This window comes from Lutra lutra, chromosome 4, assembly GCF_902655055.1.
Source record: "Lutra lutra chromosome 4, mLutLut1.2, whole genome shotgun sequence".
Lineage (NCBI taxonomy): Eukaryota > Metazoa > Chordata > Mammalia > Carnivora > Mustelidae > Lutra > Lutra lutra.
This window is the reverse complement of record NC_062281.1, coordinates 118,290,111-118,312,664: the sequence shown is the minus strand read 5'-3', so window position 1 is coordinate 118,312,664 and position 22,554 is coordinate 118,290,111. Positions and strand designations below refer to the sequence as shown.

General features: G+C 39.5%; 1 protein-coding gene and 2 non-coding genes across 4 annotated transcripts; all 3 read left to right on the top strand.

The window, feature by feature from the left end:
• The first annotated feature begins 12,688 nt into the window (after positions 1 to 12,688).
• Positions 12,689 to 22,412, top strand: RPL5 (ribosomal protein L5). Of its 2 annotated transcripts, none has more exons than XM_047725375.1 (8): positions 12,689 to 12,823; positions 13,837 to 13,906; positions 13,988 to 14,103; positions 15,259 to 15,393; positions 17,144 to 17,346; positions 18,641 to 18,818; positions 21,718 to 21,803; positions 22,246 to 22,412. In XM_047725375.1, exons 1-8 carry the CDS (start codon positions 12,821 to 12,823, stop codon positions 22,343 to 22,345), a joined length of 891 nt encoding a protein of 296 aa, XP_047581331.1. In that variant the 5' UTR covers positions 12,689 to 12,820; the 3' UTR covers positions 22,346 to 22,412. The 2 variants fall into 2 exon arrangements, with proteins under 2 accessions (XP_047581331.1, XP_047581330.1); XM_047725374.1 differs by having other exon boundaries at positions 12,690 to 12,823; positions 21,715 to 21,803.
• Positions 18,472 to 18,567, top strand: LOC125099531 (small nucleolar RNA SNORD21). The gene has a single exon (XR_007127245.1). It is a non-coding gene; the product is annotated as a small nucleolar RNA SNORD21 (small nucleolar RNA).
• LOC125099538 (small nucleolar RNA SNORA66) lies at positions 21,893 to 22,029 on the top strand. The gene has a single exon (XR_007127251.1). It is a non-coding gene; the product is annotated as a small nucleolar RNA SNORA66 (small nucleolar RNA).
• Positions 22,413 to 22,554: the final 142 nt, after the last annotated feature.

Sequence of the window (22,554 nt, the reverse complement as noted above, 5' to 3'; positions counted from 1 at the left end):
ACTCACAAATGTATGTGAGTATGACCTGTATAATGTCCATAAAGTCTTGTTCTAATTCCTGGTTTTAAGAGAACAGCACTTTGAATTGTAAAGTCATTTACTGACACCTACTGAGTCTATCATTAACCACCTTCTCTTCCTGAGGCATTCACCCCCTCCCCTGAAACACACACACACACACACACACACACACACACTAACTTGCTCCTGCCCTTCTGTAACAGAAGGAATCTTGACAAGCTTCTCCCAGTCTTTCATCTATATTCTCCTCATATATCTCACAATTTGGGGGCCAGTAGCCAGTAGCTGCCCTCTTCTTCAGGTACAGTTGGACGTAGAAGAGTTGGTCATTTGTTCATTTTCCTATTCGCCTTTTGCTTCTTGAAATAGTTTTATGGTCTGACAGCTTTCTGATTGCACTCCCCCTTCTGGTTCATAGAGGCACTGCAAGCAATGCCAAACTAACCATAATCAGCGGTAAACTTACATACGTCAACAAATAATTCACATAAAATTGAAAAGTGAGGGGCGCCTGGGTGGCTCAGTGGGTTAGGCCGCTGCCTTCGGCTCGGGTCATGATCTCAGGGTCCTGGGATCGAGCCCCGCGTCGGGCTCTCTGCTCGGCGGGGAGCCTGCTTTCTCCTCTCTCTCTGCCTGCCTCTCTGCCTGCTTGTGATCTCTCTGTCAAATAAATAAATAAAATCTTTAACAAAAAAAAAAAAAAAAAATTTTTGAAAAGTGAACAACAACCCAGGAGGGAAAGAAATAATGTCCTTATTACATAAAGAACACTTACAGATCAACAGGGGAAGACACTAACAAGCCAATAGAAAAATTGGCAAAGACTGCAAACAAGTAGTTCAGAAAGGTTGTTCAGGCAGTATTTGCAGAAGCCATGACTTTAACCCAAGTCTGTTCAGCTGCACAGAAGGAGGAATATTTGAAAGAGAAGTCAGTTAAGAATTAGAACACTTAAGGGGCACCTGGGTGGCTCCGTTGTTAAGCGTCTGCCTTCAACTCGGGTCATAATCCCAAAGTCCTGGGATTGAGCCCCGCCCACATCAGGCTCCCTGTTGGGTGGGAAGCCTGCTTCTCTCTCCCCACTCCCCCTGCTTGTGTTCCCTCTCTTGCTGTATCTCTGTCAAATAAATAAATAAAATCTTAAAAAAAAAAAAGAATTAGAACACTTTTGATGTGTGGTCAAAATACACTTACTGACCTTTTTATTGATATTTTAATTTTTATTTAATATAACTATTTAATAACTGAGGAGAAAAGAGCAAGAATTTAGTCCTAGTGGAAATCCATTCGAAGGAGTTTTTATGAAAGCTGGAGAAGAGCCACAGAAGGCAGCACCAGAAGTAAAGTCCAGAGAGAAATGGATTTTTTTTTTAAGCATAACTAAGCATAACTTTTTAACACGAGCCCAAGAAAAGTGCAGCTATTATATAGGACCATTCCGTACATACCAATGTTTTTGTTGTTATAATTATTTTACAATTTCTCAAAGACTGGCTTTAATTAGCACAGGAGATTATATTTTAGTTATTTATTTATTTTTAAGATTTTATTTATTTATTTGACAGAGAGAGAGATCACAAGTAGGCAGAGAGGCAGGCAGAGAAAGAGGAAGCAGACTCCTCGCTGAGCAGGGAACCCGATGCGGGGCTCGATCCCAGGACCCTGAGATCATGACCTGAGCCGAAGGCAGAGGCTTAACCCACTGAGCCACCCAGATGTCCCCAGGTTATATTTTTAAAAGATAGCTACAACAACATCACCCATTCTGCATGTGCTTCTAGAGCCATGCCACTTCCCCATTAAGAGGTGAAATCCATGTCTCTTTTCCTCTTGGATAGGCCTTTGTGACTGCCTTGACTAGTAGGGTACTTGAGAAATCACACTATGCCATGTACTTCTACTTTGTTCTCTTAGAACACTCAGTCTTAGAACTTGGCCATCATTCTGCGAAGTAGCCCAAGAAGTCACAGAGAGCCCACATGGAGAGGAACCAAGCTGCTAGCCAATACTGAGCTCCAACTTACCAGCCGTGTGAATGAGCCATTTTGAATATGGATCCTTCCAGTCCCAGCTAAGCTGCTTTAGCTGTTGCCAAAGGAAGCTGAAATAAGACTTCCAAACTGAATTCTGCCCAAATTGTAGATTCACAAGCAAAACATAGGCCTCTATGTTTTGAGGTAGATTATTACATACCAATTGGTATATATGTATGGAATAATTAGAATAAATGATCAGAGGTTATAGTGAGCCTAACATAATATCATACCATTTCATTTACTCAGTGTTATTTCATGACAAGCTCTGTTCTTCATGCTGAGAATACAGCAGTGATCGCAACAAATAATGTCTCTTTTCTCCCTTCATGTAGTAGGAAGGACAGACAGACTATAAACAAATAAACAGATTTATAATTGGTAGGTGGTAATAAATGCTATGGAGAAAAAATAGGAAATGGGAAATAGAGAACAATGGAGAGTTCTAATTTAGATAGACCTTTATGAAAAAAAAAAGTCAATTGAACAAAGAAAGAAGTAAATGAAAGAAGGAAGGCAGCACACCAAATGAATATCTGGGGGATATATAGTCAAGGCAGAGGGAATAGTTAGTGCAAAGGCTCTGAGAAAGGAGCAGCTTAGAGGCCAGTAAGTTGGAGTCAAATAAGAAAGGGATGGAAAGAGTAGAGATGAAGTCAGAGAAACATGAGGGGAAGGCGGAGCATATAGGGCTTCATAGGCTGTAGTAAGGACTTTGGTCATTGGGAGGGTTTGAGGACAAAAGTGACATATTCTTTTTTCTTTTCTTTTCTTTTTTCATCATGATAAATGTACCTTTTTATCCCCATCTCCTCTTTCTCCCATCCTCCCATCAACCTCCTTGCTGGTAACCATTGGTTTGTTTTCTATAGATAAGAATCTGCTTCTTGGTTTGTCTCTCTTTTTACCTGTATTCATTTGTTTTGTTTTTTAAGTTCCAAACAAGTGAGATCATATGGTATTTGTCTTTTTTTTTTTAAAGATTTTATTTATTTATTTGACAGATGGAGATCACAAGTAGGCAGAGAAGCAGGCAGAGAGAGAGGAGGAAGCAGGCCCCCTGCTGAGCAGAGAGCCCGATGCGGGGCTCAGTCCCAGGACCCCGGGGCCATGACCTGAGCCGAAGGCAGAGGCTTTAACCCACTGGGCCACCCAGGTGCCCCGGTATTTGTCTTTTTCTAATGGATTTATTTCACTTAGCATTATCCTCTCTAGATCCATCCATGTCATTGCAAATGGCAAGATCTCATTCTTCTATATGGCTAAATGATATTCTATCACATCTTCTTTATTAAGTCATCTTCTTTATTAAGTCATCTTCTTTATTAAGTCATCTACCAGTGGACATTTGGGCTGGTCCCATAACTTAGCTATTGTAACAGTGCTGCAATAAACATAGGAGTGCATGTATCCCTTTGAATTAGGGTTTTTGCATTTTAGGGGTGAATACCCAATACTGTGATTCCTAGATCATAGAGTAGTTCTATTTTTATTTTTTGAGGAACCTCCATACTGTTTTCCACAGTGGCTACCCCAATTTGCATTCCCACAAACAGTGCATGGGTTCCTTTTTCTCCACACACTTGCCAACACTTGTTTCTTATGTTTTTGATGTTAGCTATTCTGTCAGGTGTGAAGTGATAGCTCGTTGTAGTTTCTATTTGCATTTCCCTGAAAATGGGAAATGTTGTGTGTCTGTTGTGACATATTCTGACTTATATTTTTAAAAAGTCAGTGTGGAGAATAGGTTATAGGAGTACAAATTTGAAGCAGAGAGACCTGTTAAGAGGTTAATGCAATGATCCAGGTAATAGATAATGGTAGCTTGGACTAGGACACGAGTAGTTGTATTATTTTGTGTGTATATCTAAAGTGCAGCCATGTACTTGGACTTGAGTAAAAGAGTGGCATCAAGTATGACTCTCAGATGGGATGCCTGGAGGGCTCAGCTGACTAAATGGCTACCTTTGGCTCAGGTCATCATCCTAAGGTCCTGGGATCCAGTCCCGCATTGGGCTCCTTGCTCAGCAGGGAGTCTGCTTCTCCCTCTGCCTGCCACTTCCCCTGCTTGTGTGTGCTCTCTTTCTCTCTGATTTTTTTTTTTTTTAAGTATGACTCTAAGGTTTGTGGTATTCTCTGCTCTATAGCAAATGCATCTTAGGTGCTTGTTTTGTTTCCTCCATTAGAGGAGGAAAGAGAGAGTAGTTCTTTGTATTCAAACACTCATTTAATGACCATGATGTCAGTACCAAGTGCCTTTCAAGACACTGTGCCTTTAAGCACAGACTCTCCAAGATGCTGACCATATACAGAAATGCAGGAATGACTCAGAGCATTATGACCATCACTTTGAAGTTGTCTGTAACAGATATAATTACACCTTTTTTGTTTGCAATCTTTTCTTAAAGAAGTTGACCTGGGAGACAGGAAGAATCCAGAAATTGGCTTTACTGTCGTGTGCTATTGGGAGAACCAGCCACAATAATTTATGATGTTTCTCCCAAAGTACTTGGTGGGCTCTCATTGGGCCCAAAGTAACTGAAGAGGGACACATATTACTAGCGTCATTTAACAAGTGGAATCTCAAAAGGATTTATGAAGTTAGTCATTAGTTATATATTGTTAGCTTTGAAGAACAGGCAAAATAAGACTATCACTTATGATGATTCCAGGAATCATGTAGACACATACTTTTAATTCCCAGGTAAGTTTCTTACCACCTAAAACACTCCTAGCCAGCTGCTTCTTCCCCCTTATTTCATACCTCACTTCAATCCTGTGGCAAGAATATATTTTTTTAGGCAAATAGGATATAGGATAACTGCCCTTCTACTAGCATCTCGAAAGTTTAGCAATCCCTAGACATATCTAACTTTTTATTAATGACTTATAATAACCTAGTCTATAGAAAACCATCTAAATATTACTGAATCATTCCAAAAAATTAGAAAAAATTATTACTGAATCATTATATATTCTGACTTTCATATATCAGCTAACCATCTAATAAAATGGTACCGAACTTCCCAGATTTCTCTTGAGACTGCCTTCTTTAGGCTTCAAGGGTTTCCCTCTTAATTCTAATACTATGGGCTTTGTCTGGTGAACAAGACAATGTCTCTAGTTCATACTCATCAGAACTTTAAAAGACTTCATTTTCTGGAATTCAATAATCTTCCAGGTTCAGAAGATAAGCAGTTTACAAGCTGAAGTTTCACCTTTATTCTAAACAAAATTCATTGTTGTTCGTCTAAGCCAAAGAATGTTTATATCTTTGTCAAACAAACAGACTTTGGAATATGTTCTAAAGTCAAATATACAGTCTTGTGAATATTGAGAGCCCTTCTTTTAGCACAGTTTAAAGGCAGGCTCAGATCTGAAAATTACACTGATGATAGCCACCTGTGTTCCACTCTGGTTGGCTGTGGCAGCCACTGCTTCATTTATAAAATGTGGGTAATGATACTATCTACGGGAGTAGTTTTGAGATTACATGAGATAATGTAAGAAATCCTCAGCATAGGCTCTGGCACACAGTAAGTTCTCAATAGATGTTTGTTATTTGTATTATATACAAACCCTATTGCCCCCTCCCTTATCCCTGTAAGGGCCTACTTAGGCAGAGCAACCCATCTCGGTAGAACAGCCATTTTGTTGTTTATGCAATGAACTTAGATTGACCCTGCCCACCCCCTCAGAGGAACTTACTTAGAAACACGTCTGGGAAACTAGGGAGCCCAATGCGGGGCTCCATCCCAGTCCCTGATAAAAGAGCCCAGATCCCAGGACGTGTCAGGCCAGGCAGAGATAACAGAGCCCAGATGCAAGGATGAGTCAGGCCAGGTGGAGGCATCTAATCAGTAAAGCGCACCTACTATCTCCCTAACCACCAAAGAATGTAAACCCCGCCTTTTGGGTGCCAATTCTGACCAGAGTGATAGGTTAGTTCAAACAGCTACTATAGGGTAAATTGTAATTCAACTAGACACCTGCGTGTGACCTAACATGACTATGCAACTTTCTCTGTGTGTTACAATCTCATTGGCCACCTGTGTGTGGCCAGGCTCAACCACATGGCCTTTGCTCTATAAAAGTTAGTCTGTGAGGCTGGGAGGGGTCGCTCTCTCCATAAGGGATGGCCCTGGATGGTTGGTTTGATTCTTGGTGCTGGTGCTAAATAAAGCTTTGCTTGACCTTTGCTTTCTATCAGTCTCGCTCCTTTGATCACAGATCCCATCAATCCCCACTCACTAATCCCCCAGTCAAGTCTGAGTCATTGAGATGATTCCAGTAGAAAAGTACAACAGGAGGGGCTCAGACATTTCAGATCCTAATGATCTTTGGTGGGCATGAAGCTTTCTAAAGTTCTGGCCTTTGACCCAGCAAGAGGGGCCCTGACCCAAGCCCTTGCCAGGCCCTGCACTTTATAATATCCTGCACATCACAAAACACAAAGAGAAGTAAATTTATTTTATGAAAAAGCAAATTTATGAAAGAATGCCGGGCTATGTCTGCCTCTGTCACGTAGGACTTGACATTCACCTCTGACCAGAAACCCTAAGCATCTGCCTTGGTAATCAACACCTTCCAGGCCACAGGGAAATACTATTCCACTTTTCTTGTGCTGTGTCCTTGGAACAAAAGGCAATTGTATCTGAATGTCATGAAGGTTCTGGGTTTGTGCTGCAGTTGACAGTTGAAATAGACACTGCTTTGCAGTGCAGGAGGATTTGAGTAATAGAAAACATTTTAGGAAAGAGGAAGAAAACAAATTAACTTTTCAAATCCTTTCTTTGTGATAACAGGAACCCCTCGAATTCTACTATAACAAAGTTTCATGTCTGAATAGAGCCCAAACTCCATTTGCTTGTTTACCTTTATGTTCCATTTCCTGGTTCCAGAGGTATTCGTCATGTTAAAAAGATTTGATTTAGATAAGACATGAGATGCTGTAGAATTAAGTGAAAGAAGAGAAGGTACTCGAATAAAGAGCAAATCAGAGTCTGGAAGAAAAATGAATTTTGAATTTGTTCTATCTAGTTATACACATAGTATTGCTTGCTTTTAATAATAATATAGGTGTTCAAAAAATACATCTAATTATTATTATTTTTTAATTTATTATTTGACAGAGAGAGACACAGTAAGAGAGGGAACACAAGCAGGGGGAGTGGGAGAGGGAGAAGCAGGCTTTCCGCTAAGCAGAGAGCCCAATGTGGGGCTCCATCCCAGGACCATAGGATCATGACCTGAGTGGAAGGCAGATGCTTAACCAACTGAGCCACCAAGGCACCCACGACAAGATCTAATTCTTAAGAGGATTAAACTTTTAGACAACTTTTTTCTAAATTGAATAAAACTGCATGAGAAATATTTAACAAATGTGACATTCCAATTAAATATAAAGAAATTAGAAGAAAACAAAAAAATTTGCATGACTGTGAAGAAGAAAATTCATGTACAAATAAACCTGAAACCAATTTCTATAAAGATTATTTTCTGACCTTGATAGATCAGTGTATAGTCTGGTTGAAAAGACATTTGAACAAACTGAACAATATAATATTTTTATTGTTCTTTATCACACCACAGCATTGAAATGTTGGAAGAAGAATAACAAAACCTGTGTGGATGTGGATACTCCATAAGAAAATAAAAATCACAATAAAAGTGAGTTATAGGGGCGCCTGGGTGGCTCAGTGGGTTGAAGCCTTTGCCTTCGACTCAGGTCATGATCCTGGAGTCCTGGGATCCAGCCCTGCATTGGGCTCCCTGCTCAGTGGGAATCCTGCTTCCCCTCTCTCTTTGCCTGCCTCTCTGCCTACTTGTGATCTCTGTCAAATAAATAAATAAAATCTTTAAGAAAATTAAATAAATAAAAGTGAGCTATATGACATGGCAAAATATCTAGTAAGTGTCTATTATATTCTATTAAAAACAATAATTTATCATATATGACACCATTACATTATTGGAATGTGATATGTAAAAATCATGATTCATTTCCAAATCTAAATAGTGTATTGCTTCAGCATAACAAAATTTCTCCTAAATGAAATTAATAAAAATTAAGTAAGAACTTCAATGACCCAAGAAAGACTGTCCAATTTGGCTTTATTGTCCGTAGAACACAAATGATGTAATATCTTAGTGGTAACAATGTAGAAATTTTGCTGAAATGAAGATATGAAAAAGAACTTTTTAAAAAAAATTTTATTTATTTATTTGACAGAGAGAGAGACAGCCGGAGAGGGAACACAAGCAGTGGGTGAGAGGGAGAAGCAGGCTTCCTGCTGAGCAGGGAGCCAGTTTCGGGGCTCGATTCCAGGACCCTGGGATCATGACCTGAGCTGAAGGTAGACGCTTAAGGACTAAGCCACCCAGGTGCCCCATGATAAAGAACTTTAATGGGATAAATATAATTTATTAATTTTGTATATCTTTGTTTCATTAGTCATTCAAATACCAATATCTTATCAATAGAACATCCAGACATAACTATGGTGGCAATCATAATTATGTTTGGTTGTCTTTGATATTTTGCTGACTTTCGGTTCTGTAAAAACCACAGATTTACACATTTTTAAAGTTTATTCTTTCATTGAGGGAGGATAATTATTTTTTCCTAGATAAAAGTAGAAGTTTAAAATATTTCTAATGGATTAATATCAATGAAGAGAATCCAACCATAAAGTAGTCCATACTATTTGCACAATATCCTTCAGTGTATAACCATAAATTCAAATAAAGCAAAAATCAATTGCAAAGAAAAAAAATTGAAATAACATAGGATGCTTTTTTATCATAATTATTAAAGTTGGTGATTTGAGTACAGAACCAGCAGTAAATAGTTATCTTAAAATCATAATACATAGGTAACATCCCAGAAATCTTTTCATATTTTGGTGTGAAACCATCAGAACAATGAAAGAATCACGGATTTATTTCCTATTTTGAATATGTTTGACATATTTGAGTTTAGCAAAATTGAATTCACTTTCATTTCAAATAATAATAAATATTTCCCACTCCAGGGTGCCTGGGTGGCTCAGTTGGTTAAGCAACTGCCTTCGGCTCAGTTCACGGTCCTGGTGTCCTGGGATAGAGTCCTGCATCAGGCTCCCAGCAACATGGGGAGTCTGCTTCTCCCTCTGACCTTCTCGCCTCTCATGCTCTCTTTCACTGTCTCTCTCTCAAATAAATAAATAAAATCTTTAAAAAAAAAATTTCCCACTCCAGCAAGAATTGATGTTTTCTTTTTATTTTGAAATAATTTCAAAATCACACATTTGTACAAAGAATTTCCATATACCCTTTTCCCAGATTCCCCATTGTTAACATTTTAATACATTTGCTTTATTATTTTCTTTCTCTTTACAAACACACATACATATGTGTGTATGTGTATACACATACATATGTAATTTTTTCCTGAGCCATATGTTGAGAGCAAGTCACAGAAATAATGCCTATTACTCCAAAATAGTTCAGAGTATATTTTCTAAAAAACAAGAACAGCTACACATAACCATAGTATATCTATCAAAGTAAAATTAACATTGATCTATTAATACCATCTATTCCACAGATTCTTTTTTTTTTTCCAGATTTTATTTATTTGAGAGAGAGAGAGCATGAGCAGAGGGGAGGGGCGGAGGGAGAAGGCAGCTCCCTGCTGAGCAGGGAGCCCAAAGCGGGACTTGATTCCAGGACCCTGAGATCATGACCTGAGGCAAAGGCAGATGCTTAACTGATTGAGCCAGCCAGGCACCCTAATCCAGAGTCTATTCATATTTCATTGATTGTTCTGAGAATGTCCTTTGTACAAAGGAAATTAGTCTTCATTTTTATCTTTTTCGTTTCCTGTCCAGGATGTAATCCAGGATTACACACTGCATTCAACTGTCGTGTAACTTTGGTCTTTTTCAATCTGGAATAGTTCTTTTTTGTTGTTGTTTAAAGATTTTATTTTAAGTAGTCTCTACACCCAACATGGGGCTAACACTCATGACCCCAAGATCAAGAGTCACATGCTCTACTGACTGAGCCAGCCAGGCACCCCTGGAATAGTTTTTTAGTCTTATCCATCATGATTTTGTCATTTTTGAGAAATAGAGACCAGTTACTTTGTAGAATGTCACTCATTTTGAGTTTGTTTGTGGTTCATCGGGTATCAGAATAGTTAAATTATGTAATTAGATCAAATTACATAGATTTAGTAGGAAGTACTTTTGTGTTCTTCTCAGTGCATTATATCAGGAGGCACACAAAGTTGACTTGTTCCATCACTGGTGATTTTTAACTTTTACCACTTGAACAAGATTATGTTTTTCAAGGGTGCTAGACAAGTTTCCCGGGTTCCCAGTGTCACCAACTGCACTGGCTGAGCCAGCCAATGCTAGCCACAAACCCCTCGCCCCGCCGAATGCAACCAAGAGGAATAGATACATATGTTTTTAATTTTGTTGAAAGATTTATAAGTAAGAGGAAGAAGGATAAGGAGGATAAATATGTTTAATTCAACAATGTGTTAGGTTGCTTTGTAACTTCTAAATATTCAGATGCCTCTATGTGGGCCTTCATACATACTCTTGCCCTAAAACATGCAAAAGTTAGGGGTGGACTTATTTCCGGGGAGACTTTCCTTCTGGTGCTTCCACCCTCCAGGGTAAGTAGGATCTGACAAAGACATGTGGCATCTTTCACAGCTAATAAATTAATGAACCACCAAAACAAAGATCTTTAAGTATTTTCTATAAATACAAATTACAGAGATCTTTCCTTATGCTTTTCTTTTTTTCCTTTTAAAGATTTCATTTGTCAGAGAGATAAGCATGAGCACAAGCAGGGGGAGCTTCCGGCAGAGGGAGAAGCAGGCTCCCCACTGAGCAAGGAGCCCAAAACAGAACTTGATCCCAGGTCCCTGAGACCATGACCTGAGCCGAAGGCAGACACTTCATCAACTAAGCCACCCAGGCGACCTCTTCTTTCCTTATACTTTTGATGGTTACTCAACAAAGATTGAACCACACTTGCTTATGAGGAGTGTTTTAACATTTCTCCTTGAGAGCTCTGTTGATAATGGCCAGAGTGGACTCCATGTACATTTTCCCCGTTATATAAGAAGTTACAAATTGAAGCTAGAGGAAATTGGCATCCTAATTCTAATTTATTCTAGTGGCAGTTTTCTGGAGCCCACTTAACCTTGTCATCCTGTATGACAGACCCGTCTTTCTGCTCTAACATTGAGCAGTTGATACAATGACTTTTTCCTGCTAAGTTAAACATATGCATACTCATCTCCCAAGAGTAAGTTTAAATCTTTGAAGGATGGGAGTACAGAGTTAACATTAATTCTAAGGATGGTACTATTTAAACGGCTGTGCGGGTAATTGGTCTTCTTTTCCTGGTAGAGTCAATATATTCCATTACTGGGCAAAACAGGATTTGTTTTCTGCTTTCCTTTTTTTTTTTTTTTTTTAAGATTTTATTTGACAGAAAAAGACACAGCGAGAGCCAGAACAGAAGCAGAGGAAAGAAGCCCACTTCCCGCTGGGCTCCACGTGGGGCTCAATCTCAGGACCCTGGGATCATGACCTGGGCCAAAGGCAAATGCTTAATGACTGAGCCATCCCGTCACTCTGTCTTCTGCTTTCCTGAGACCTCCTGAACTGATTAAGATTGAGGCCAAATTAAAAACGCAGATTCCTGGACTCCAAACCAACAAGTTTGATTCAGTAAGAGGTGGGGGATATTCAGATTTCTGCATTTTAGCTAATACCCACGTGATTCCCATGTAGAAGTCCAAAGACCACCTTTGAAATGCTGTTTGGTAAGGGCATACTTTCTCCTGAGCTGCTTTTTGTTTGTTTGATTGATTGGTTGTTGATGGGTTCGCGTGTGGAGAATGAGTCAGCTCATTCCCTTGTTAGAATGAGTTTTAAAAGAATGGGGGGAAAAGGACTTAGAGAAAAGTTAAGCTCTGACTAGCTCAGAGTGGTGGAGAGAGGGAAAACTAAAGAAGCTGTCAGAGATCAAGAAACACGATGGAAGCAAAGGGAAGGAGAAAACAGAGCGGTGAGAAGTTCTTTTATCATTTAACAAACCCCGAGCACTTACTGAACGTCAGTACATGTGCTGCTGGAGATTCAAGGTGAACTGGGGCGGGGGGCCCACCCTTAGAGAGTTCACAGGCAACAGCGGGCTGAAGGAAGTTGGAAGGTACTGTGGGAAGGCAGAAGGGGCCCCTCACTCTGGTTTGAAGGACTGGGATATAAAGCTTCCAGAAGGGATTCTGTATGCTCTGGAGCAGGACGTGTAGTCCAGGAGGTGGTACCCTGGAGGGGGCCAAAGTGCTTCACAGCAAATATATTCTATTTGGTTTTAAGTATTTTTTCCTATTTACAAAAATCATGTATGTTTGTTACGAAGCAACTTATTACCATAGGAAACTGAAAACCTCTTATAATCCTCCCGGCTACTGTTTACCTCCCATCCCTGTGGGGATTACCAGCCCGGAGTTTGGGGACTCAGTGGCACTGAAGTTCTGTTACCGCCTGGCGAAGTCCGGCATCGGTCCTCCCGCCAGCAGGGGACAGTGCAACGCACGCCTTGAGCTGGCGCGGTCTCTCTTCCACACGTCGCTCGCGTGATCATCAGTGCTACATACTGCGCCTGCGCACGAGCCGAGGCCTTTTCCCGCAGCCGAGTGTTGCTGGGCCTGCTGGTCTGTGGTGAGCCGCGGACGCCGGTCTCTGATCCGCAGGATGGTAAGTCGATACTGGGGAGTCTGGGCTACGTCTGCACGCGGGTTCCCTGTCCCTCCCCAAACGCCAGCGTAGGGTCCGTCTCGCACGGTGCAGGGGATGGATGGCGTTGGATTGAGGGTTCTGCTGTGGTAGGGCTGCCGCTCCCAGCGTGGCCTTAATGGCTGCCGCCGGCCGCGCAAACTTTGGGGGAGGGGTTGACAGAGAAGATCAGGAGCTAGGGCGGCGGATTGAGGAGTGGGGAATGAATTAAGTTGACAAGTTTAGGGGATAATACCGGCTCTTCCGACCTGGCACCGGCAGTGGGGAGGATTGCATGCAGTTGGTCTCACACTGGGGGTGGGGTGGGGGGAGGAGATGCCTGAGTGGAGATGGTCTGCGGCTCTCCGGACTCATCCGCCACTGACTTGTTTCCATGGTTTTTTCGGGAGAGTGTGGGGTTGGTGGGTCTTTCAAAAGTGGCTTTTAAACCTAGCAGTCAGCTTGGAGGCTGTGGCTTCTCTGGGCCCCGAAAGGGAACTCATTTAGTTTGGTATGTGCTTCCTATCTCTTTTTCTAGACTGTTGTTGCACCAGTTTTTAATGATTTTTGGGATGGGGTGTGTTGCTTTGATAGGTGGGAAACGATGCTGATTTAATCGGAAGTAATTGCCAAATATGCTCTTGACCAGATGAGTTTCGTGGCAAGTGGTTTAGGCTTTGGAAAAACGTGCGTGAACAGTACAAGGGAAATTGGAGGTTACCTAGGTTTCCAAACTGGGACATGGAGTGTTCAGAACAGACTGACGTTAGGCGAGATTGATTGCTGTCTAGACCAGCGCTTTGGAAAAGTGACTGATGGGAAGTAGAAAAGGTGATTCTTGACCCCCTGTGTTTTGAGAAACTGGACTCCACAAAAGTGACAGTTGAACGGGTTCACTTTTGAAGTTAAAGTGTTACTTTGTGATGCAGTTAACTCAGATATCAAAAATATAAACAGTTTATCAAAGTTTTAATAACGTTCTTTTTTTCTTAAAGGGGTTTGTGAAGGTTGTCAAGAATAAGGCTTACTTCAAGAGATACCAAGTGAAATTTAGAAGACGTCGAGGTACGGTCACTTACTCACGTTCACAATTTTTGAAGAATCTGCAGTGGAATAGACTTTTCTTAAGTTACTTTTTTCTTTCAGAGGGTAAAACTGATTATTATGCCAGGAAACGCTTGGTAATTCAAGATAAAAATAAGTACAACACACCTAAATACAGGATGATAGTTCGTGTAACCAACAGAGATATCATCTGTCAGGTAAGTTGTATTCTAAATTCAAGCAATGAGTGGTTACCTCACCTCTTTAACTCACTGCTGGAGAAGTTGTACTTAAGCAAAACATGTATGGATTAAAAGGTCCCTCTAGTGCCTGGCATTCTAAAAACATTGAGTAATACCTTTCCTTTTAGTAAGTCTGAAGTTGGAGCTTGAGTGGGGAGGGTGGTACTTGAAAATACTCTACTGAAAATTAGCTATGTGTGGCAATCCTGACCAAAGTAGTTTAATCTTGTTTTCTAATGGGCAGAAAGAGGATTAGAGAAATCTAGGCTACTATGCTATTTTATAGGGGTAAGAGGATAAATTTGAGGCCAAGTAGAAGGTTCTGGCATATTGCAGTTCCAGTAGAATAACAGAAATTGTCACGGACTAAATCCTGACCTGCTCTACATAGCCTTCTGTGTCATATAACCACTCCTTATTGAAGAGGTAGGTAGTTGTGAAGTTTTAATTCGGCTCTTAAGATTGTTTTTATTCCTGCCTCTCTTTGAAATAGGTTTGATACATAAGTATGAAGGTTTCTCCCACAAAAAAGTCCTTTACAAAGTGGCAGTTAGCTCCTAGAAATGAGTTTTCTGGGCTTTTACAACTAGAGTAAATTTTCACAGTTAAGATTTTTTGAGTCTTGCAGGGGGCAGGCACACCTGTTTTCTGGGCAAACTAATGTTTTGGTTGTGAAGACAATGTGTTCCTTCATACCTGAGTTCAGATAAGTAAACAGTGTCAGAAACATTGGACTTCGATATGCGTAGTTCAGAAGATACTTGAAATAATCAGATTTCTTTCTGACTTTTCACTGTGCCTCTTTGATTCATTGGCTGATGCAGCTAAGAGTCTGTTTTCAGTATTATTAGGAACAACAGTCCCTAACTTACTCAAAGGCATTTCAATGTTTACAGTCTATATGGTAATTTTAGCTCTGTTGGCGATATTATGACATAAATTTATAGAAGTAGTTGACCAAGCCATAAACTCATTGAGTAGGTTTAATAAAGACAGATTCTAAGTGTTGCAGATTTGTTTCCCACTGGTTTTTTTTTTTTTTTTTTTTAAGTCCTTTGAAAAAGAAGGCACCTAGAATAAGTAAGCAAACAGTTGAAAGCACGGGTGACTAACCTGTTGTTTCTCTTACAGATTGCTTATGCCCGCATAGAAGGAGATATGATAGTTTGTGCAGCTTATGCTCATGAACTCCCAAAGTATGGTGTGAAAGTTGGCCTGACAAATTATGCTGCAGCATATTGTACTGGCCTGCTGCTGGCCCGCAGGGTATGTAGAAGATATCTTTAAGTAGTATATTTTGGACCTAGCTCATTGTTTGGAGTTGTCTGCAAGATAGATGTTGATACATGAGGAAGATACCCTCAGCTGTGGCTTCTGAGGAGTGTCTGCTGTTGAGCTGTTGCTTGTGGGGTCATCAGGAAGGACAGCTTTATAAATACAGAATTTGAGACAGCAGTGCATTTTCTAATACTCTGGTGAGGTAATTTTTCTGTTTTTGTTTTTGTTTTTTTGCATTGTTGAGTAGGTCTAGATCAGTGGAATCTAAACCAAAGAATGATAGCCACCAGCCACATGTGGGTGTTGAACACATGAAATGTAGCTAATGCTACTGAGGAACTGAATTTTTACCTTAATTTGAATAGCCATTTCTGGCTAGTTAGATACCTTGACTTTGCAGACCTTTGCTACTTAGAAGTATAGATCTTCTATCAATCAGTGTACATTTAAAATGTAGACTTTACACCCTTGGAATCTAGGATGTCCAGGTTATTTATATACATGTTAAAGTTTGAGAAACAATGTCTTAAATTTGGGTGGGGGTTAGCCATGGGTAATGGATTTGGTTTTGTTTTAATTATCTTTGCCTCTGGGTGGCAGCATTTCCTATAATATGCAGGAAGATGGAAATGTGATTTGTCTTATTTTTGTTTTTTCGTTATTTTGTTTTTATTTATTTTTATTTTTATTTATTATGTTTTCTCAAGTTACTTGTTGATCTTGTTTTGTATTGGAATTGTTAAGCATGCATCATTGTTAGGGACTATATCTTCATTGATTATAAACACATTTGGGTAAGAGTGGGGAACAATGTCATACATGAGAGGAACATTGTATGTAAGTCACACTGTAAGAAACAGTAGCTAGGTGTACTGGCAGAAGATTCACCCTTATTAACTTAATGTAGTTGGAGAGTAGAGCCATAAAAGATGTTCTCTTATGCCCAGATGCTTCTAAGATTTTAATCAAATTAATCAAATTACATGTGGTAACATTTAATACTTGGTTCTTGAGTTACTGTAGCTAAATAGGACTGAGGAAATATGGAAAATAAATTTCTTGAATAGATATGGTTACATCTTAATTGATTACTGCATAAATCAAGTATGGACATGTAGGGAAGATACAGAAGCTATAAGACAAAGGGGTGCTGAAATTGAATATTTGAAGATTGTTTTTGTAGCATCTTAGTGTTTAAAAGTAAATTAGTACAGAGGGTTAAGTGAATTTTTTTTTTTTTTTAAGATTTTATTTATTTGTCAGAGAGAGAGGGAGAGAGAGCGAGCACAGGCAGACAGAATGGCAGGCAGAGGCAGAGGGAGAAGCAGGCTCCCTGCCGAGCAAGGAGCCCGATGCGGGACTCGATCCCAGGACGCTGGGATCATGACCTGAGCCGAAGGCAGCTGCTTAACCAACTGAGCCACCCAGGCGTCCCGGGTTAAGTGAATTTTGAAGGAAAATTTTTCTAGGTGTCAGGTCATTAAAGTTGTGACTTTTTTAAAAGATTTTATTTATTTGACAGAGAGAGAGGGAACACAAGCAGGGGGAGTGGGAGAGGGAGAAGCAGGTGCCCTGCTAAGCAGGCATCCCGATGCAGGGCTCGATCCCAGGACCCTGGGATCATGACCCGAGCCAAAGGCAGATGCTCAGCGACTGAGCCATCCAAGCGCTCCTAAAGTTGTGTCTTGATAATGTTAGAATTATTTGAATATATTTAGACTGGCTTTTTTGTTAATAGCTCCTTAATAGGTTTGGCATGGACAAGATCTATGAAGGCCAAGTGGAAGTGACTGGAGATGAATACAATGTGGAAAGCATTGATGGTCAACCTGGTGCCTTCACCTGCTATTTGGATGCAGGGCTTGCCAGAACTACTACTGGAAATAAAGTTTTTGGGGCCCTCAAGGGAGCAGTGGATGGAGGCTTGTCTATCCCTCACAGGTAATAGAGTATTCAAGGCTTCATCGTTTGGACTGCCAGTATTTCCATTTGTAACTGGTTAGACTTTGGAGATTACTGGATGAATCAATTAAATTAGTACGTAGCTATCCTTGTGTACCTTGTGTACCTCCTATATGCTTCGTACTCTACAAAAAACCTGGCAGGGCAGGATGGAATTGTAATGTGTTTTATAAATGAGATTGAGGTTCAGAGGTAAAAGATTTGTTCAAAGTTTTGGAGCCAGTAGTGGGAAAGCAGGGATTGAAACAACTAGCTTTTGTGTTGTAGCTTAGTTTTGGTTAGAAATGAGCACCTCAAGTCCATCCCCTCCCAGTGAATTTCCTTTCTTTTCTTTTTTTTTTTTTAAGGTTTTATTTATTTATTTGACAGAGATCACAAGTAGGCAGAGAGAGAGGAGGAAGCAGGCTCCCTGCTGAGCAGAGAGCCCAGTGCGGGGCTCAATCCCAGGATCCTGGGATCCTGGCCTGAGCTGAAGGCAGAGGCTTTAACCCACTAAGCCACTGATGCACCCCCCCACCCAGTGTATTTTCTTTTCATTCAGAATGAAAGTTGGTTTACTCATTTATGGGAACTCTCAGCTCTAGAAAAAAAGTTTGAGAAAAGGCTTATGACAGCTCTCAGCTGGAAATAAGATTATAGACCATTCTCAGAAGTTGAGTAGGTTTGAATTTGTTAATTCCTAGGTTTTGAGTTAATGGTTTTTGTTCTTTTTGAGTAGATGCATCTTAAAAAATGATTAATTAGCTTCTTAGGGATATTTTAGAGGTTGGTGAATCCTTAACAAAAATATTAGGTTTTGGGGTTGGGGAGGTTAGCCTTTAAAATGTAACCTAACTGGAACTTCTGTAATGGTGGGGCATATTTTTTTGAGGACCTGCAGGTCTCTTGCAAGACACCTGTCAGATGTGGTCTTCAAAAAATCACTTATTCCCATGTGCCCTGAGGCAGCACTGAGAAATTCTAGGATTTGGAGGGAGCAGTTTTGAAACCCTTTCTTATATATAAGGAGAACTCATTTTAGTGGTGGAAACTTGGTACATTTCATGGCTTTAAATGTACTTGTAGCATGATTTTCTCTTCTATCCTGGAATTCAGAGATAAGCTGCTGAATGATGATATCCCACTAACTGAGCAGTCAGTAGTTGGTCCTTTGGTTGCATATGATGCAATTAATTGTTTCAAGACGGGACTGATGGCAGCTACTGAAATGAATTCCGGTTAGTGAACTGATTTTAATCCTTATAATACTAAAATATTAAAAATTTTATTTTAGTACCAAACGATTCCCTGGTTATGATTCAGAAAGCAAGGAATTCAATGCCGAAGTACATCGAAAGCACATCATGGGTCAGAATGTTGCAGATTATATGCGTTACCTAATGGAAGAAGACGAAGATGCATACAAGAAACAATTCTCTCAATATATAAAGAACAACGTAACTCCAGACATGGTAAAAATTTTAACTAAAAATGCCTGTATTAGTTAATTTATAGGTTTTTTTTTTTAAGACTTTATTTATTTGACAGATTACAAGTAGGCAGAGGGGCATACGGTGGGGTGGGAGGAGCAGGCTCCCAGCTGAGCAGAGCTCTTAGTGCGGGCTCTCTCCCAAGACTCTGGGAGACCATGACCTGAGCCGAAAGCAGACACCTAACCCACCGAGCCACCCAGGCTGCCCCAATTTATAGGTTTACTACTTGATTTTGGTGGGTTTATTAGTAGTTTTATTTTGGGTTAATAGTTAAAAGTTGAACATGAGTATGTTAATAGGTATAGATAGACTTAAATAAACAGTTCTTATCTTAAAATGGAATGAGATGAAGTTGGGATATTGAGTGAGGGTAAGTTAAAAGTCAGATAGGGTAATTGTAAAGAACTAGACTTACCAACATACTTTTAGGAATTTTTTAGGTACTGAAGGCCTCAAGGATCTAAATATGAAGCCTTTGGTGGCTTTTACATATTTGATTGTTCTAAATCTGTAGACTTAATTCCTGTGGTCATAGTTAGAATCATCTGTCCTGTCTGATAAAAGATTCTAGTTAACTCATTTTGAAGCCATGTGGAAGAAAGTTTCTTTTTAGCAAATAAGTTCTATGTTACGGAATTTCTGAATGTCTCAGCATGGATGTGGGGAGTTGTACAGATTAGATCACTAGTTCTCCTTGATGTTGCAAGTGTGAGTTTAATGTTGGAAATTTTATCAGCCTAAAGTTGTATTTTTAAGATTGACTATTAACGCACTGTAGTCATGGAAGATAGGCATAGAACACAAAAATAGCATTGATTTTTATAAAACTTGTACACAACTATGGAGTTGTAAATAAATTAATAGTTACCTATCAAATGACTGTTATGTTAGTGCACAATTTCTATTTTCACACTGCTTTGGTTATGAAAAAAAAATTTCTTTGAGTGAGTGCGTTGTGGGGGAGGGGCAGAAGGCATCCAGCATGGGGGGGCCTCAGTCTCAGGACCCTGGGATCATGACTGAGCCAGAATCAGTTGGATGCTTAACTGAGCCATCCAGGCACCCTGTGAAAATTGTTCTTAAAAAGAGTTAAAATTGGAAAAGATCCCTTTGTTATTTGTATGCTTAGTACAGTCTAGGGCTAATAAACACATAACTTGAGTTTTTTTGAGCTAGGAAAAGGGTAGTATGCCATTAGTTTATATTAGTAAATGCAAGTGCATGTTAGTTTTCAGAAACCCATACTTGGATATTATTTAATTGCCCTTGTTCACTCTGGTAAATAGGACTTTTACTTGTGATTATAATTTACTTGGCCTGCATAATTTTTCTTCCTAAGACATCTCTTGCTCTGGTAATGTTAAACTTGTTCAAAAACATCAAAATCTCAAGCTGCTTTCAGATAGCCATTTTCTAATGCTTTCCTATATATTTGATATATTTCAGCTGGACCACTTTTAGGCTGATGTACTTTTCCTGGCTAGCTCATCAGTTTGATCTTTGGAGGCCTCTTATGCATGCCTGCTAAACTCCTCTGCTGACATCTGACATGTCTCCAAGAGGAAAGTGGTCTTTACTTAAAACTCAGTGCTGTTATCTACATACACGGTTGTGAATCCTGTTTGTCTCTTAGGAAGGAATGGACCGAGTTGCTTAGATTTACTAAATGACTACATTTGACATCATCAAATGGATTTGTTAAATATAGTGGAAAGCCATAATAGAGTGCAGAGGTAGAGAAATTAATTTTCAGGAGGGATTTAGGTAGTTGAGGTGTCATGCAGTGTTTGCATTATTTTCATTGCTAAGTTTTACACAGATGCATGTAGTAATCACATTTTCTCTATGTTGAAGGAGTAATTTTAGAGTTGGATTACTTTATTTATTTATTTATTTTTTAAAGATTTTTACTTATTTATTTGACAGAGATCACAGGTAGGCAGAGAGGCAGGCAGAGAGAGGAAGGGAAGCAGGCTCCCTGCTGAGCAGAGAGCCTGATGCGGGGCTCGATCCCAGGACCCCGCGATCATGACCTGAGCCGAAGGCAGAGGCTTTAACCCACTGAGCCACCCAGGCGCCCAGATTACTTTATTCTTTAGGGGCATGTAATTGCTACTAGATTGGGATAGTGAATGTTCAGGTATTTTATAGCTGCTTCAAGACTTGATCTTCCATAGAATCAATAGTCATTATTTAGAGGTGGTACTTGAAGTAATTCAGAGAATTTCAGCATTGGTTTTTGATGAGTTTTAGAACAAAATTCTCCTTAAGATCTAATTGGATGGTGTTTGGGGGTTTCCTGGGGGCAATTCAAACTTTCTGTTCCCACAGACACCTAGTAGTAGTAGATACAAGAGGTCCTTGGTATGCAGTGCTGGGCGTAGCATTGGAAGACCTGTCAGATACTGATGGAAAATACAAATTTGGGAAATATGGGAGAACAAAAATGAATTTATAGCAATTCTTTGTACTCTTCCCTATATACTCTTCTTACCATCTTAAGTACTTTGTTTTGGCACAAATCCTCACTTGAATAAAAGAATTTAGGTCAGATAATACTTAAATGAACATAAATGTTTTTACAGAAACCCATTTGCTCTCAACTTGAGTGACTCAAAAGTATAGCTGAAATCCTCAGAAATACATGCAATTTTTGAGTGTGAGTTTTGTGAATAGTGTCAGTTCACATTGCTAATGGTAATTTCTTAAGAAAATATGGGTTACATGTAGAATTTAGAGATACCAGGGTTGACCTAGTTCCTTTTGACAGTCTGGTTTAGGGATAAAAATAGAACAAGTAGTAGAAGTACACATTATATGACTGTTTAGGGCATGTGAAATGAAACCAAGTACTGTTTGCTTTGCTTTCTTTCAGATGGAGGAGATGTATAAGAAAGCTCATGCTGCTATACGAGAGAACCCAGTCTATGAGAAGAAGCCTAAGAAAGAAGTTAAAAAGAAGAGGTATGCATCTTACTGTTGTCTTTTCAAGAGAAAGAGGTTAAAAGGAGTTCCTTACCTTGTTTCTTCTTATTCACACTCTCATTGAAGTTGTGCAAACTCGATCACTAGCTCTGCATGATGTTGCAGAAGTGAGGGGAACCAGGTTTGCTAAAGCAATTGTGGTGATAGAAATTTATTAGCCTCAGATGGTACTTACTGAGCTGACCTATTCTATCCCAGTACAGTATAACTACCAATTACTGCATTTAAACATATAAATATATATATATATACCAGTTACTCCATTTTTAAAGTTAGGTTCAGATAATAAATAAGTATGTGTATTAGAACTTGATTGTTTGACCTGATCACAGTCTTTTTCAATCAGTTAACTATTTTCTATCCTCTGTAGCAGTGATACTTAAAAATTACATTTATCTCTTTATTTTACTTTGTTTTGTAGGTGGAATCGTCCCAAAATGTCTCTTGCCCAAAAGAAAGATCGGGTAGCTCAGAAGAAGGCAAGCTTCCTTCGAGCTCAAGAGCGGGCTGCTGAGAGCTAATAAACCAAACCATAATTTTCTATGAAGATTTTTCAGATAAAAATAATAAACTTATTCATCAAGCAGCTATCTGTGTTAAACTCTTATTAGTGAAACTGTAGGAAATAACCTGAAATACAAAAGGAGAGGAGTTGACAGGTTTTTTTTTTTTTTCTTTGAGAAACAAGTGTGACTTCACATACTGACTCAAAGTTTACACCTGCTTCTCA